The sequence below is a fragment of the Oncorhynchus gorbuscha genome, linkage group LG07 (assembly GCF_021184085.1).
Source record: "Oncorhynchus gorbuscha isolate QuinsamMale2020 ecotype Even-year linkage group LG07, OgorEven_v1.0, whole genome shotgun sequence".
Classification (NCBI taxonomy): Eukaryota; Metazoa; Chordata; class Actinopteri; order Salmoniformes; family Salmonidae; genus Oncorhynchus; species Oncorhynchus gorbuscha.
Genome location: NC_060179.1, coordinates 14,384,368 through 14,401,119, shown reverse-complemented (window position 1 = coordinate 14,401,119; position 16,752 = coordinate 14,384,368). Strand labels below are relative to the sequence as shown.

At 43.3% G+C, this 16,752-nt stretch overlaps 1 protein-coding gene across 5 annotated transcripts in view; it reads left to right on the top strand.

The window, feature by feature from the left end:
* The window catches only part of LOC124039503 (protein AF-10-like), a 98,849-nt gene extending 92,574 nt beyond the window's left edge, over nt 1–6,275 (top strand). For all 5 annotated transcript variants that reach the window (XM_046355532.1, XM_046355534.1, XM_046355531.1 and 2 more), the window contains 4 exons: nt 35–66; nt 1,717–1,994; nt 2,751–2,832; nt 4,747–6,275. In XM_046355532.1, coding sequence (XP_046211488.1) covers nt 35–66; nt 1,717–1,994; nt 2,751–2,832; nt 4,747–5,022 — 668 coding nt within the window. In that variant the 3' untranslated portion in view covers nt 5,023–6,275. The remainder of the gene's footprint in view (nt 1–34; nt 67–1,716; nt 1,995–2,750; nt 2,833–4,746) is intronic.
* The last annotated feature ends 10,477 nt before the right edge of the window (nt 6,276–16,752 follow it).

Sequence of the window (16,752 nt, the reverse complement as noted above, 5' to 3'; positions counted from 1 at the left end):
TCACTGTCTGACTGTGTGATGTTGTATGTTTCAGATGTGAAGGGTGACTCCTCTCTACCTGCTCAGGTAAGGCAGCACCATTACCCAGGTAGCACACTAGTTATGCTGTCGTTACACACTAGTTATGCTGTCATTACACACTGGTTATGCTGTCATTACACACTGGTTATGCTGTCGTTACACACTGGTTATGCTGTCGTTACACACTGGTTATGCTGATATTACACACTAGTTATGCTGTTATGCTGTCATTACACACTGGTTATGCTGTCGTTACACACTAGTTATGCTGTCGTTACACACTGGTTATGCTGTTATGCTATCATTACACACTGGTTATGCTGTCGTTACACACTGGTTATGCTGTCGTTACACACTGGTTATGCTGTCGTTACACACTGGTTATGCTGTCGTTACACACTGGTTATGCTGTCATTACACACTGGTTATGCTGTCGTTACACACTGGTTATGCTGTCATTACACACTGGTTATGCTGTCATTACACACTAGTTATGCTGTTATGCTGTCATTACACACTAGTTATGCTGTCATTACACACTAGTTATGCTGTCATTACACACTGGTTATGCTGTTATGCTGTCATTACACACTGGTTATGCTGTCGTTACACACTGGTTATGCTGTCATTACACACTGGTTATGCTGTATTACACACTAGTTATGCTGTTATGCTGTCATTACACACTAGTTATGCTGTCATTACACACTGGTTATGCTGTCATTACACACTAGTTATGCTGTCATTACACACTAGTTATGCTGTCGTTACACACTAGTTATGCTGTCGTTACACACTAGTTATGCTGTCGTTACACACTGGTTATGCTGTCGTTACACACTGGTTATGCTGTTATGCTATCATTACACACTGGTTATGCTGTCGTTACACACTGGTTATGCTGTCATTACACACTGGTTATGCTGTCGTTACACACTGGTTATGCTGTCGTTACACACTGGTTATGCTATCGTTACACACTGGTTATGCTGTCGTTACACACTGGTTATGCTGTCATTACACACTGGTTATGCTGTCATTACACACTGGTTATGCTGTCATTACACACTAGTTATGCTGTTATGCTGTCATTACACACTAGTTATGCTGTTATGCTGTCATTACACACTAGTTATGCTGTCATTACACACTAGTTATGCTGTCATTACACACTAGTTATGCTGTTATGCTGTCATTACACACTGGTTATGCTGTCATTGCACACTGGTTATGCTGTTATGCTGTCATTACACACTGGTTATGCTGTCATTACACACTAGTTATGCTGTTATGCTGTCATTACACACGGGTTATGCTGTCATTGCACACTGGTTATGCTGTTATGCTGTCATTACACACTGGTTATGCTGTCATTACACACTGGTTATGCTGTCATTGCACACTGGTTATGCTGTCATTGCACACTGGTTATGCTGTCATTGCACACTGGTTATGCTGTTATGCTGTCATTGCACACTGGTTATGCTGTTATGCTGTCATTACACACTGGTTATGCTGTCATTGCACACTGGTTATGCTGTCATTGCACACTGGTTATGCTGTCATTGCACACTGGTTATGCTGTCATTACACACTGGTTATGCTGTCATTGCACACTGGTTATGCTGATATTGCACACTGGTTATGCTGATATTGGTAAACAAAGAACTTTCTCTTTCTCTGTCTCTCTCGCAGGATAGCGTGTCGTGTGGCCGCAGTAGTGGTGGCTCTACCTCTTCGCTCTCCACCCCCCCCTCCATCTCCCACAGCCCCCCCCAGCCACCTCAGCTCAACGGGGTTGCCATGGGAACAATGCTGCTGGGAGGGGGAGCTGGGCTTGGGATGGGGGGGATAGTGGGGGTTCTGAACAGAGTCATACAGACCACTTCCAGCCCTCACACATACAGCTACACACATACCTCCTCACCGGGCCCCAGCACCGCTGTGCCCATCTCCAGCTCCATCAACACCAGGTATGTACACTACTGCCTGTCTGACTGGCTGCATGGATACCTGGTAGTCTGTCTGGCTGACTGCATGGCTACCTGGTAGTCTGGCTGGCTGACTGCATGGCTACCTGGTAGTCTGTCTGTCTGGCTGCATGGCTACCTGGTAGTCTGGCTGGCTGACTGCATGGCTTCCTGGTTGTCTGGCTGGCTGACTGCATGGCTACCTGGTAGTCTGTCTGGCTGGCTGCATGGCTACCTGGTAGTCTGTCTGGCTGGCTGCATGGCTACCTGGTTGTCTGTCTGGCTGGCTGCATGGCTACCTGGTTGTCTGTCTGGCTGGCTGCATGGCTACCTGGTTGTCTGTCTGGCTGGCTGCATGGATTCCTGGTAGTCTGGCTACATGGATTCCTGGTAGTCTGGCTACATGGATTCCTGGTAGTCTGGCTACATGGATTCCTGGTAGTCTGGCTGCATGGATTCCTGGTAGTCTGGCTACATGGATTCCTGGTAGTCTGGCTGCTGGCTGCATGGATACCTGGTAGTCTGGCTGCATGGATTCCTGGTAGTCTGGCTACATGGATTCCTGGTAGTCTGGCTCGCTGGCTGCATGGCTACCTGTCTGTCCTTCCATTGATTGACATGGTTGTTTCTCGTGTCTTTAGTTTCAAGTTGATGTCGTTATATTTTCTCCCTCCCTGCCTGAGAGAGTGTGTGTTCTTGTGTTCTTGTGTGTGTTGTAGTTTTCTAACTGCGTGTCTGTCTTTGTGTGTTTTCACTCAGGTTGGGTGCCTTGTCTGAGCAGCAGAGGCTCTTACTGCACCAGAACCAACTACAACAGCTACTGTCTTCACAGCCCTCTGCGGTAAACACACACACACACACACACCAGGGCTCCGTTCTGACACCATTTAGTCGCATATTGTGGCCCTTTGACTTGGCTGTGCGAGTTCCATTTTTAATTGGTTGCATCAGTGCGAGCTGCACATTCTACATGGTCACCTCACTCAAAATGTTTAGGAAGCTAAAACCATGATTTTGGTCGAACAGTAAAGTACATTATCCTCGTGATTCCTGTAATGACAGTGTCTGTCTGCTCCTGTACCTGTTTCTCAGGGGCCTGCTGCTGTGTTGACCAAACCACTCTCAAATGCTCCGAGAGAAAACAAAGTGTTCTGATTTGAATAACCTTTTAAAATCCTATTGCCAGGCAAAACACAGCTGTCTCGTTGTCACACTTGGAGGTTATCAGCTTTCGGTAGGAACAGGTTTTTTATTTCTCCGCTCTCCGTTTTGAGCTCAATAGCAACTATTTTGCAACCAAGATCTTTGATATGGCTTTGAGATACGGAGGCCTCATTGGACGGTAGGCTACAACTGCAGCATTTTTGGGACATTAAGGCCTGTTTGAATACAGAGATGAAATAACCCTGGTTGCAACGAGAAAAAGAGAGGAATCAAACTAGTGATTTGACGCTGTTACGGTGTCACCCTGGCTGGATATTAGACAGCAGAAATGGTCGTGGTCCTCCTTCACTACTCATTTACATTACATTTACATTACATTTAAGTCATTTAGCAGACGCTCTTATCCAGAGCGACTTACAAATTGGTGCATTCACCTTATGACATCTACTCCCACCCTAATGAAGACGCATCCTATCAGGAACAACCAAATCGAAATATTAAAAAGAGATTTGGAAGAAAGACATTACAACTGAAATTAAATGATTTGACTGGTAATGTAACCTATGTTCATAATGATGATTATAACTTTGCGAAAATACAGTTATTGAAGAAGAACTTTTAATTTATTGGCCGACCACATTTAAATGAAAGTGATGTGGATTGCTTCAGTGTGTGATAGACAATTTCAATACCGTCATAAAATGACTTTCCCTACCACATTTCTTTCTATTTCAGACATAGTTTCTTCAGTAAAGTGCAATATACCACAGCAGCCCTGTACCAAATTACAAAGGTTCAATATTGGGTGTTGTCATGTTGTTCTACAAATAAATAAATATTCTCCAATATCCGCATTATAGTAGAATAACATTTGATTCAAAATAGAACATAATTACAATTTAGTTTCCAATGTAAAATGTGTAGCCTACAGTTCAGGAATATATTCTCTTCCCCTCATGATAAGAAATGGCCATATTCGATTCAGACAAGTAAAACCATTAATGGATTACATCAATTGGAAATTAAAACATGTATACTCCACCATGATTTTTCAATTCATAAAATCTGTAGGGTTAGTAGATTTGTTGTGTGTTGTGTTAAACAAGAAAATTAAATAATTTATTAAATACTCTCTCTCTCTCTCTCTCTCTCTGCCCCTCCCCTCTCTCTATCCCTCTCTCTCTCTCTCTTTATCCCCCCTCTCCCTCCCTTTCTCCCCCCCCTCTCTCACTCTCTCTCTCCCTCTCTCTCTCGCTCTCCCCCTCTCTCTCTCTCCCCCTCTCTCTCTCTCTCTCTCTCTCTCTCTCTCTCCCCTCTCTCCTCTCTCTCTCCCTCTCTCCCTCTCTCTCTCCCTCTCTCTCTCTCTCCCTCTCTCTCTCTCTCTCTCTCCTCTCTCTCTCTCCCCCTCTCCCTCCCTTTCCCCCCTCTCTCTCTCTCTCTCCCCTCTCTCTCCTCTCTCCCTCCCTCCCCCCTCTCTCCTCTCCCTCCTCCCTCCCCTCCCTCTCCCTCCCTCCCTCCCTCCCTCCCTCCCTCCCTCCCTCCCTCCCTCCCTCCCTCCCTCCCTCCCTCTCTCTCTCTCTCTCTCTCCCAGGACCAGCAGCAGGTGTTATTTTACCAGTTGATGCAGCAACAACAAGACCTCCACCAACTCCAGTCTTTCTCCTCCTCCCAGCTTCCCTCCATCCCTCTCTCCTCTGCTCAGCTGCCCATCACCTCCCTTCTTTCCTCCTCCAACGCCCACGGCACCATCACCGCCAACCCCTTCCTGGCTCTGCACACACACCCCGACACACACACACACGCCGCTGCACAGAAGCCCCGGCTGGCTGAGAAAGCTGTTGGAGTCACTGGACAGGAGAAGACCTGACCCATAAAACATCTCTCTCTTCTCTCTATCCATCTCTCTCTCTCTTTCTGTTGGTGATTCTCTCTACTCTCTATCCATCCATCTCTCTCTCTCTCAGGGGTCTCCACCATCATGTGATCAGTGCTGTGTGTTTAACCACACAAGCTCGCCCACATAGAACTACAAACTCCAAAAAATGATCAGGACACTAACATAGCTGACTGACTCACAGCTCAGCTGGAGATATGAGGTCTGGGAAGTATGACTCTCATTGGACAGTTTTAAGAGAGGGAGGAGTTTGTAACTGCTGTTACCTCTCTATATCTGTGTGTATGGACCAGCATAAGACCTGACCAGAGGCCACTCTAATGTAAGACTGACTGACTGCTCAGCCATGGAAGCCTTGCTATGACTGTCTTTCTGCTGTACCTACCTCACACACACAAACCAGCCGATTAGTGCCCACAACTCTCAGCATCGGCCAATAGGAATCCACAACATTAATGACTGGCCAGTCAGGGTCCAATCCCCAAGTGCCTAAAGCCGAGGGGGCAGGGTTACTCATACTCCTCTTCCTGTCTCTCCTGTCAGACATCCATTCTCACCATATTACTGGCTGTCAAGCTGCGTTGCCCAGGCAACAGGTCACACAACACATTCTGAGAAGCTGGAAACTGTATTGTGCTGCTTTCACAAACTACAGAAACAAACTTTATAAATGGTCTCTTTATATTTAAGTGCCCGCTGTTCTTTCAAGCGTTTGTTTTATACTAATGTTTTAAGTTTTTCTCACTCTTGCTGTAAACATTTTTGATGGAAACAAATATTTGTTGTGTACTCAGAAAGATTGAAGTAGTAGTGGTGGAGGTGGTGGTGTATATAGCTGCTATTGTGGGGAGGGGTGTAGATTAAATGGCACAGTTTTTACCTCGTTTGTGTAAATAAATATATATTTTTCATTGGCTGTGGGGTGTAAATAAGTGATTGTGATTGGCCCTGCTGGTGTGAAGGATAGCCAATGAGACCTCATTTTGTGTGACTCTTATGAGCAGACAATAGGAGACGGTGACTGAACACAAAGTATTCATTTATTTTTATATGTGCAGCGACATTGTTTAGTTGTTTTTGTAATTTTCACACCATTTATTTTATTTTATACTCGGCACCATCTGTGTTTCTTTTGTTTGGATCAGTTTTGTACAACTGAAAAATCATAAAACATCCTCAAATGTTTCCATTTCAAGTCACCGAAATAAAGAAGCGTTCTGGATAAAGAAAGAGACTGACTGTGGGTGAAAAGACGAGGAGGAGGACATGTTTCTCTTTGTTTAACCTCTTTACCCCCATCTCTTAATGTCCCCCCAACATGTTGTCATGTTGTAGAACAACATGACAACACCCAATATTGAACCTTTGTAATTTGGTACAGGGCTGCTGTGGTATATTGTCTAATAACATGTTTCTCTTTGTTTAACCTCTTTACCCCCATCTCTGGATGGATGAAGGGATGACAGACAGACTCTCGCACTCTCTCTCGTTTGTCGTCTTCTGTCTAGTGTTTAGCAGTTTCTGCATGCCCCTTTTATAGTGGTCCAGGTTCCCCCTGCCCCAGCAAGCACACACACAATGTGCACCCCTGTCCCTGATGACTTCTAGCTGCCTAGCTGTGTGTGTGTGTGTGTGTGTGTGTGTGTGTGTGTGTGTGTGTGTGTGTGTGTGTGTGTGTGTGTGTGTGTGTGTGTGTGTGTGTGTGTGTGTGTGTGTGTGTGCGCCATTCTGCTACATCTGCTTCTGCTCGGGGAATTAAAAGCTCACTTTCCCCTCACATCTCAGCCCCCCAGCAACTCTTCAACCCTCACCCTCTATCAGCCCTGTCACTCAAGTCCAGGCTGTTTAAACATGCCCCCTCCCTACCTCCTTGTCCACCACTCTCCTTCCCTCCTCCCCTGTCCTTATTCATCGCCCCGTCCTCCTCCTCCTTTCCTCCCTCTCATTCAATCCATTCACAGCATTCCCATTCTGGGGTGGGAGCAGAGCCGTCGTCCATCATTGATCACCTCCCAGCAGCCACTGCTTCTCCCCGGGGGAGGGGAGGTTAACAGCTGAGTGAGGACCCCCATGCTGCCGAATGAGATGCCTGATCAAAAGTCAAAACACTAAGCTGCAGAACATCAGTCGTTTCACACACAATTCTCCATTGAGTTTCCTGCTTCATCTGGAAGCAGGAAACTGGCCCAAAATGTCCAGATGAAGAGATCAAAAGAAGTCATAGTAATAATAATTAAACATGTATTTAGTAATTAATTTAAAATTGTATTTAAATTAAACATGAATTTAGTAATTCAAATGAAAAATTACCACTTAGGAAAACCATTAGCAGAAAACCATTAGCAGCTGTAGTTGGGTGTAAATCATTATGGGAATCGTGAGGGGGTTCATCCTCTCTCTCTCTGTGTGTGTGTGTGTTGTGAGGGTGATGATCCAGGGAAAATTTACTCCCAGCTGCCTGGCCAAGATTCCGGTTCAGAATGGAACCACAGATTGCTCTGACAGAGGTGTTTAGGGCCAGGAACAGAGAGACAGAGGAGAGTAGGGGAGAGACAAAAACAGAGGAGCGAGAGGGAGGAGATAGCGGGAGAGATAAAAACAGAGGAGCGAGAGGGAGGAGATAGCGGGAGAGACAAAAACAGAGGAGCGAGAAGGAGGAGATAGCGGGAGAGACAAAAACAGAGGAGCGAGAGGAAGGAGATAGTGGGAGAGACAAAAACAGAGGAGCGAGAGGAAGGAGATAGTGGGAGAGACAAAAACAGAGGAGCGAGAGGAAGGAGATAGTGGGAGAGATAAAAACAGAGGAGCGAGAGGAAGGAGATAGTGGGAGAGACAAAAACAGAGGAGCGAGAGGAAGGAGATAGTGGGAGAGACAAAAACAGGAGCGAGAGGAAGGAGATAGTGGGAGAGATAAAAACAGAGGAGCGAGAGGGAAGAGATAGCAGGAGAATGAAGTGTTCGGGAGCAGCTGATGGGAATCCCATGGAATATCACCAGAATCAGATGTCTGTGTGTGCTGCCTGTGTAGGCTACCCCCCACAGGTTCCTCTGCTGTAGGATAAAGGTCCTGAGGAGAAGCAGCAGGATTCATCCCTGTTCACACACAGACAGCCTGTATTCTTCTGCTGACTGACACTCCTCTGTCTAGCTCCCCCCATCCCTATCCATACTCCTCCGTAACTACTACTACTGCTCTCTGTTCTGTACTTCTTCCCCTCTAAACACACACAGGCTTCGAGTTGCCCTTTTTATTTACCTATATGACTGAGTGAAGGATTCAGTATGAATGTTTTTACATTTTTTATTTATTTAAACATTATTTAACTATGCAAGTCAGTTAAGAACAAATTCATATTTACAATGTGGGCCAAACCCGGTGTTAGTGTGTGTGTGTGTGTGTGCGTGTGTGTGTGTGTGTGTGTGTGTGTGTGTGTGTGTGTGTGTGTGTGTGTGTGTGTGTGTGTGTGTGTGTGTGTGTGTGTGTGTGTGTGTGTGTGTGTGTGTGTGTGTGTGTGTGTGTGTGTGTGTGTGTGTGTGTGAGACAGTCCACACAGTTATGTGAAGCTTCCATCTGACATTAATCTCTCTCTACCTCAGTCTCTCTGTCTTTCCCTGATCTTCATCTCTCTGTCGTCCACTCCTGAACCCCAACAGGCCTCTTCCAGAGCAGGGGTATTTCCCAGCCACTCTGCCTGCCCAGGGGCCAGGAGAGGGGGAGGAGGCCTAGATCAAACTTTCTCACTCTATAACGTCTTGCAACTAGAAACAAATGAATTGTAATGTTCGTTGTGTGTAGCCTACGAAATAATGTCAATACTAGCCATTTTAGAATTTGTAGAAATATATATTGAGGAAATGATCACTCAAAACCTCATCATTTATGTGCCTTAAATTATTAAACTATTTGTTATTGAACAAATACATTTGACATTTCTACACAAAAAAATCTAATATAATCCTAAAATAAATGATAATAGGCCTATGGCAATTATCGTGGAAAAATATTATTACTACTTTTTTATATGGCAAAAGGTAAATAAGAAAAACACGCATGGTAAATGTATGTATATTCGTTTCTAAATAGGATATTTTCATAACTAGGCTACAAATTATAGCTTTTCAAAATATACACTAAAGACGAAACAGGGTTTGAATAAATAAAATTCAGAACAAAATCAGGTTTATTTTAAGGCTGTGTGGAGAGCTTCAGCCTTCCGTTCTCCAGCTGTCAGCGGAGTGGAGTTGATCTGTAAACCGAGCGAGGTGCAGCAGACTGCGAATATAGACCGGAGTCCTCGCCGCTGACTTCGGAGCCTACATGTAAAACGACAAACTATAAACTGTTAAGTCAGTCAGTGTCTGAAATGTCTCAATGTTTAAAACAGCGCTGCTCTATGAATACGGAAAATATATTCTAAAAACAGTCTTGTTTTATTTCTGCTATTCCCCATCGACGCGGGGAAATACAATCAACACAAATTGTTAGCCACGATCACACCCAGTGCTTTTGCGCTAAATGGTACGCAGCATCATCGGGATATGTGTGCAACAAATGTTCAACATTCACCTTCTGCTACCATTTCTGTCAAGCCGTCTATACCTTCAGTTTGACGCATACGTTCGATAAATCCAAACGTATGCACCACACAGAACGCACTGCAACTACCTCTGCAACGCAATGCAAACACAGCTTTCCATTGGAAATGAATGTACTTCTAGTACTTCTGGGGTACCAAAATGCAATGACTGTCGGCGTGAGCAGCAGAACTATCGAAGCAGGTTAGGTCTGTAGCCAACGCGACACACGCATCTATTTATAGCCATTTTTATTTTTAAATAATTGTAGGCCTATCTACCTTTACTCAGCGCACTCTCTGGCGATAATACATTAGGCTACTTTTATTTGTGAACGCTTTCACGTTTAGTTTTGACCAAGGCCTACTGTAGTCCCCGAGCCCTTCAATCAAGATGGAAATCTCTGCTGTAGCCTAGTATATCAATTGATGACGAACGTTTCCAAGAATTTAAAGGGATGGTTCAGCCAAATTAAATATTTACATATTTCTTTCCTTAACTTCGAAAGCAGTCAGTGGACGAGGTGAATCCACGCTTTGGTTTTGTTCAACCTTGGCATTGCCACTTTTAATACCATTAACATTTCCTAACCAAAAACCAACTCAAGTCAATGTCTCCCAGTTAGCATGCTTTTAAACCCCCTGTGAGGATCAACATTCATTGATTAATAAATGGAATGTTGTTATTGGTGAATAAATAAATGATTTCATGTTATGCCACAGTAGGCTGGGTGACCAGGTCTGTTCTGTGTGTTTCTCCGTAGATGATCAGAATGAGAGCCATCATTAACCAGACAGCCTAGGAAGGTAGATATTAATGTAATGATGAATGTGATGGGATGTAGATCGGAGACATCATTGCTTGTGTGATCATCAGGTAAAAATAGACACGTCATTTGCTCATTACTGGACTCATAATAATGAATAATATAACCTAGTCCAGGAAGGGCCTGAGTCGTTCCTATAAGGCTATGTTAAATCATTCCTGCTGGATGTCAGGGGAAGACTATTTATATTGGGTGTAATCTCCAGACCCAAGTAGGGTCATCCGTTTTAGTCACGCGACCCTCAGGCTGCGGCACGCACACGTAGATCTACTCACCTACAGGGGTGTGGAAGGCCATTTATTATGGAGATGCAGGGTGTGTGTGTGTGTGTGTGTGTGTGTGTGTGTGTGTGTGTGTGTGTGTGTGTGTGTGTGTGTGTGTGTGTGTGTGTGTGTGTGTGTGTGTGTGTGTGTGTGTGTGTGTGTGTGTGTGTGTGTGTGTGTGTGCTCGTGCGAGAGAGATAAAGGAAAGGAAGAGTCACTGATGTAAAGATAAACACACCAGGCCATGAAGACTTCTTCTTTGCCTCTCTGAAAGGCAACAGTGTGTTTAGGTGGTTAGCTGGATTAACACAACCTTTACTAAAACACCCACCCCAAGCCTCTCAGCAGACATTAACGTTCAAATCGTACCATTAAGCTTGTGCCTAATCTCTAAATATTCCCAAGACAACAACTGGGCTAATGGGGGATGAGGGAGGAGGAGAGGGGACTAGGGGGTAGAAACTCAATCTAAGGGCACCAGGTGCACCTTTTGTCAACATAATCTTAAAGCCCCTGAGACCGCACACACAACACACACACACACACACGCATATCCACATCAAGTGGACCAAGACCAGTGGATCCCTCAGACAGCCATAGACACTAATCAGTAGAGAAATGGGAAAGGGGGATACCTAGTCAGTTGTTCAACTGAATGCATTCAACTGAAATGTGTCTTCCGCATTTAATCCAACCCGGGTTGGTCAGGGGCAGAAGGACAGATCTTTTACCTTGTCACCTCAGGGATTCGATCCAGCAACCTTTCGGTTGCCCCGGATCTTCTCCAAATACTACCGCTGCACCATCAAGAGCGTCCTGGCCGGTTGCATCACTGCCTGGTATAGGAATTCCTTCGTCCACGACCGCAAGGCCTTCCAGCTGGTGGTGAAGACGGCCCAGGACCGTGTTCCCAACCCATCCAGGATATCCATTCGAAACGGTGCCTGAGGAAGGCCAGCAGCATCGTCAAGGACCCACACACCCCAGCACGAACTGTTCTCTCCCTTAACGCCAGGCAGAGAGTATCACAGCACGAGGTCTGATACCAACAGGCTCAAGCAGTTTCTATCTACAAGCCATCAGACTGCTGAACACTTGAACTGGACTGACCACCTGCACTGACTCTCTGCACCATAGCACACATGCACTCACTCATGCACACACCCAGACATATATACACTCATCAATCAAATCAAATGTTATTTGTCACATGCAGACTAACAGTGAAACACTGCAGAGTAAATGCAACAATGCAGAGTAAAAAATTTAAAAAAATAGAAATAGTGACATGAGGAAGAAATTCACAGTGAATAACGAGGAAAAGTAATATGGCTATATACAGTGAGTACCAGTACTGAGGCGATACACACACACACACACACACACACACACACACACACACACACACACACACACACACACACACACACACAAACTACTGCTATCAGACTCATCATTATACTAAATACTGCACAATTGAAGCCCCCTAAAACATGTGTAAATATTGTACTATAAATTGTGACTTCCTGTATTGATTACACTTATGCAACAACAACAAGAAATCTACTGAGCCATTTACTCTATGTTCGTATTTTTAGATTTTATTATTTATTATTGTTGCATTTTCGAGAAGGAACCTACAAGTAAGCGTTTTGTTGGACGGTATATTGTATCCTGTATCTACGACTAATACAATTTGAAACTTGTAAGTTGAGTTAAAGAATTTAACCAAAAATGAACCACTAAACCTGAAGACATCGGAGATTAATCCTCCAAATAGGCCGATTCAAAGAGAGCTGGAAAGTGTATTACTGTAACACTATACTACACGTTTGATATTACAACAGAGTGTGAGTTTGTGTGTTTATTTAACCTTTATTCAACTAGGCAAGTCAGTTAAGAACAAATTGTTATTTGCAATGACGGCCTACCCTGGCCAAACCCTAACCCGGACAACGCTGGGCCAATTGTGCGCCGCCCTATGGGACTCCCAATCACGGCCGGTTCTGATGTAGCCTGGAATCAAACCAGGGTCTGTAGGGATGCCTCTAGCACTGAGATGCAGTGCCTTAGACCACTGCACCACTCGGGAGCCTGTATGTGTGGGATAAGAAGAAAGGGAGTGCTGTAAGTGGAGGGGTGGATAGAATGGGGGGTTGGAGAGGGAGGTATCCTTAATGAAATGATCAAATATACAGACCACCAATTCCAATTGGCTACACTTAAACTCTTTAACATCATTCTCAGCTCTGGCATCTTCCCCAATATTTGGGACTAAGAACTGATTACTCCAATCCACAAGAGTGAAGACAAATTTGACCCCAATAACTACCGTGGGATATGCATCAACAGCAACCTTGGGAAAATCTTCAGCTTTGTTGATTTCAAAAAATATTTTGACTCAATTTCATCCTGCGCACCCTAATTGACAAACAAGAAAACCAAAACAAAGGCAAAGTCTTCCCATGCTTTGTTGATTTCAAAAAATATTTTGACTCAATTTGGCATAAGGGTCTGCTATACAAACTGATGGAAAGTGGTTGAGGAAAAACATACGACATTATAAAATCCATGTACACAAACAACAAATGTGCAGTTAAAATAGGATAAAAACACACACATTTCTGTCCACAGAGCTGTAGGGTGAAACAGGGATGCAGCTTGAGCCATTTTCAACATATTTACATCAGCGAATTGTCAAAGGCACTAGAACAGTCTGCAGTAAATCTCAGTAAGACAAAAATAATGGTCCAATCGCAAGGACCACAAATACAAATGTGATCTAGACACCATTGTTCTAGAGCACACAAAAAACGATATATATATCGGCATAAACATCAGCACCACAGGGTTGATGGGTTCTATAACTGATTCAAGTATTTTTTTGCCAGATTCTAATTGGGATGTCAAATTTTATGTTCATTTTGATGGTGTAGAAGGCTCTTCTTGCCTTGTCTCTCAGATTGTATACAGCTTTGTGGTTGTGAGGTCTGGGGTCCGCTCACCAACCAAGAATTCACAAAATGGGACAAACACCAAATTGAGACACTGCATGCAGAATTCTGCAAAAACATCCTCCATGTACAACATAAAACACCAAATAATGCATGCAGAGCAGAATTAGGCTGATATCCTCTATTTATCAAAATCCAGAAAAGAGCCGTTAAATTCTACATCCACCTAAACGGAAGCGATTCCCAAACCTTCCATAACAAAGCCATCACCTACAGAGAGACTATCATGGAGAAGAGTCCCATAAGCAAGCTGGTGCTGGGGCTCTGTTCACAAACACAAACAGACCCTACAGAGCCCCAGGACAGCAACTGCAACACAATTAGACCCAACCAAGTCATGAGAAAACAAAAAGATAATTACTTGACACATTGGAAAAAATAAACAAAAAAAACTGAGCAAACTAGAATGCTATTTGTCCCTAAACAGAGAGTACACAGTGGCAGAATACCTGACCACTGTGACTGACCCAAAATTAAGGAAATATTTGACCATGTACAGATTCAGTGAGCCATAGCCTTGCTATTGAGAAAGGTTTCCGTAGGCTCTCAAGAGCAGACAGGTGGCAGGGTAGCCTAGTGGTTAGCGCTTTGGACTAGTAACCGAAAGGTTTCAAGTTTGAATCCCCAAGTACAATTCTGTCATTCTTCTGCTGAACAAGCAGTTAACCCACTGTTCCTAGGCTGTCATTGAAAATAATAATTTGTATTTAACTGGGAAAAAAATGTGCACACTGCCCACAAAATGTGGTGGAAACTGAGCTGCACTTCCCAACCTCCTGCCAAATGTATGACCATATTAGAGACATGCATTGCCTTAGATTACACAGACCAGCAAACACTTTACAAACAATTCCAATGTTGATAAACTCCCATATCTACTGGGTGAAATACCACAGTGTGCATCACAGCAGCAAGATTTGTGACCTGTTACCACAAGAAAATGGCAACCAGTGAAGAACAAACACCATTGTTAATACAACCCATATTTATGTTGATTTATTTTCCCTTTTGTGCTTCAGCTATTTGCACATCGTTACAACACTGACCATAGACATAAAATTACATTTGTAATGTCTCTATTCCATTTTGACTGTAATGTTTACTGTTCATTTTGTATTAATTTTGTAATGTTTATTTCACTTTTATTTATTATCTAAGTCGCTCTGGATAAGAACGTCTGCTAAATGACTTAAATGTAAATGTATAGGTTTCCCACGCCAATAAAGCCCTTAAATTGAATTGATATTCTATCAGACAAGACACACACAAGCTGGTTCTCTCTCTCAGGAGGGAACAGAGGAAATATTAATAGAATACCCTGTAATATTCTTATTATTCTTATTGTCATTATTCTTTTTTATTGTTACTGTTATTGTTATCATTATTGTTATTGTTATTGTTATTATTATTATTATTGCTATTATTATTGTTATTACTATTCTTATCATGGTTATTATTTTATTCTTCTTCTTCTTGTTATTATTATTATTATTGTTATTGTTATTATAATTATTATGGTTATTATTGTTGTTAATACTATTCTTGTCATTGTTATTATTGCTAGTATTATTGTTATTATTATTATTACTATTATTATTATTATTATTATTATTATTATTATTATTGTTATTATTAATATTGCTATTATTGTAGTTATTATCATTATTATTATTATTCTTGTTGTTATTATTGTTATTATGTCTGCTATTATTATGATTATTGTTGTTGTTTTTATTATTGCTGTTGTTGTTTTGTGTGAGAGAGCAGACAGAGCAAAGCTGAGAGGGAGAGGAGAACAGAGGGAGCGAGGGTGAGAGAGAGAGTAGTGGCTTTTCAATGGCCAGACAAAGGGAGATGGGAATAAAGAGTGGAAGGGGTTACCAAAGGGGGGTGAAGGGGAGGGAGGGAGGGGAGTGCTGCTCTAGGGATGTTATTGTATAAGTTATAAAACAAAATGGCACTTCAATGAGAACAATCTACTAATTAGAGTTCATCGGAGAGAGAGAGAGAGATAGAGAGAGAAAGACAGAGAGAAAGACAGAGAGAAAGACAGAGAGAAAGACAGAGAGAGAGAGACGCTCAGACACTGAATGTATATAAACAGAGAGAGAGTGACTCTAATTTCAAAATGTTATTCATTCTTTTAAAGATGCCACCTCTGCACCCCCACTCACATACTAACACCCCCCAAGTCAGTCAGTCAATCTGTCAAGGTCAGAGCTGCTTCTTATTGGGATGTAATCTCTACTGTCTCACTTACAGGCCTACACACATCACCAATCAATATCACCCATTGTGTGTGTGTGTGTGTGTGTGTGTGTGTGTGTGTGTGTGTGTGTGTGTGTGTGTGTGTGTGTGTGTGTGTGTGTGTGTGTGTGTGTGTGTGTGTGTGTGTGTGTGTGTGTGTGTGTGTGTGTGTGTGTGTGTGTGTGTGTATGACATGTCACAGAGGCAGTGCTAAGTAAGGTCAAAGGTCGTATATAGTCCTCCAGCATGGAAGGACAGATGCGGCTGAAGAAGAGCAAGACCGAAGAGAAAGAGAGGAGTGTTCATCTCACCGGAAAAGAAAAGAAGGTAAGTGTGATTGTTATTGTCTGTCATTAGCACAGCTCTAGGATCAGCTTACCAGACCAAATCCTAACAACAATTAAGGGATACAAATCTAAGCTGATCTTGGATCAGTTAAGGGGCAACATCATAAAAGAGGATGACGCTCTACAGGTTCATTGCCTCAGAAGTCAGACTACCTGTTCCCCATCACCTTGGGCTCCCGAGTGACGCACTGCATCTCAGTGCTAGAGATGTTGCTACAGACCCTGGTTTGATTCCAGGGTGTATCACAACTGACCGTGATTGGGAGTCCCATAGGGCGGCGCACAATTGGCCCAGAAGTCAGAAAGTTTTAAGTTCCTCGGAGTAGACATCACGGACAAACTGAAATGGTCAACACAGACAGTGTGGTGAAGAACGTGCAACAGCACCTCTTCAAGCTCAGGAGGCTGAAGAAATTTGGCTCGTCACCTAA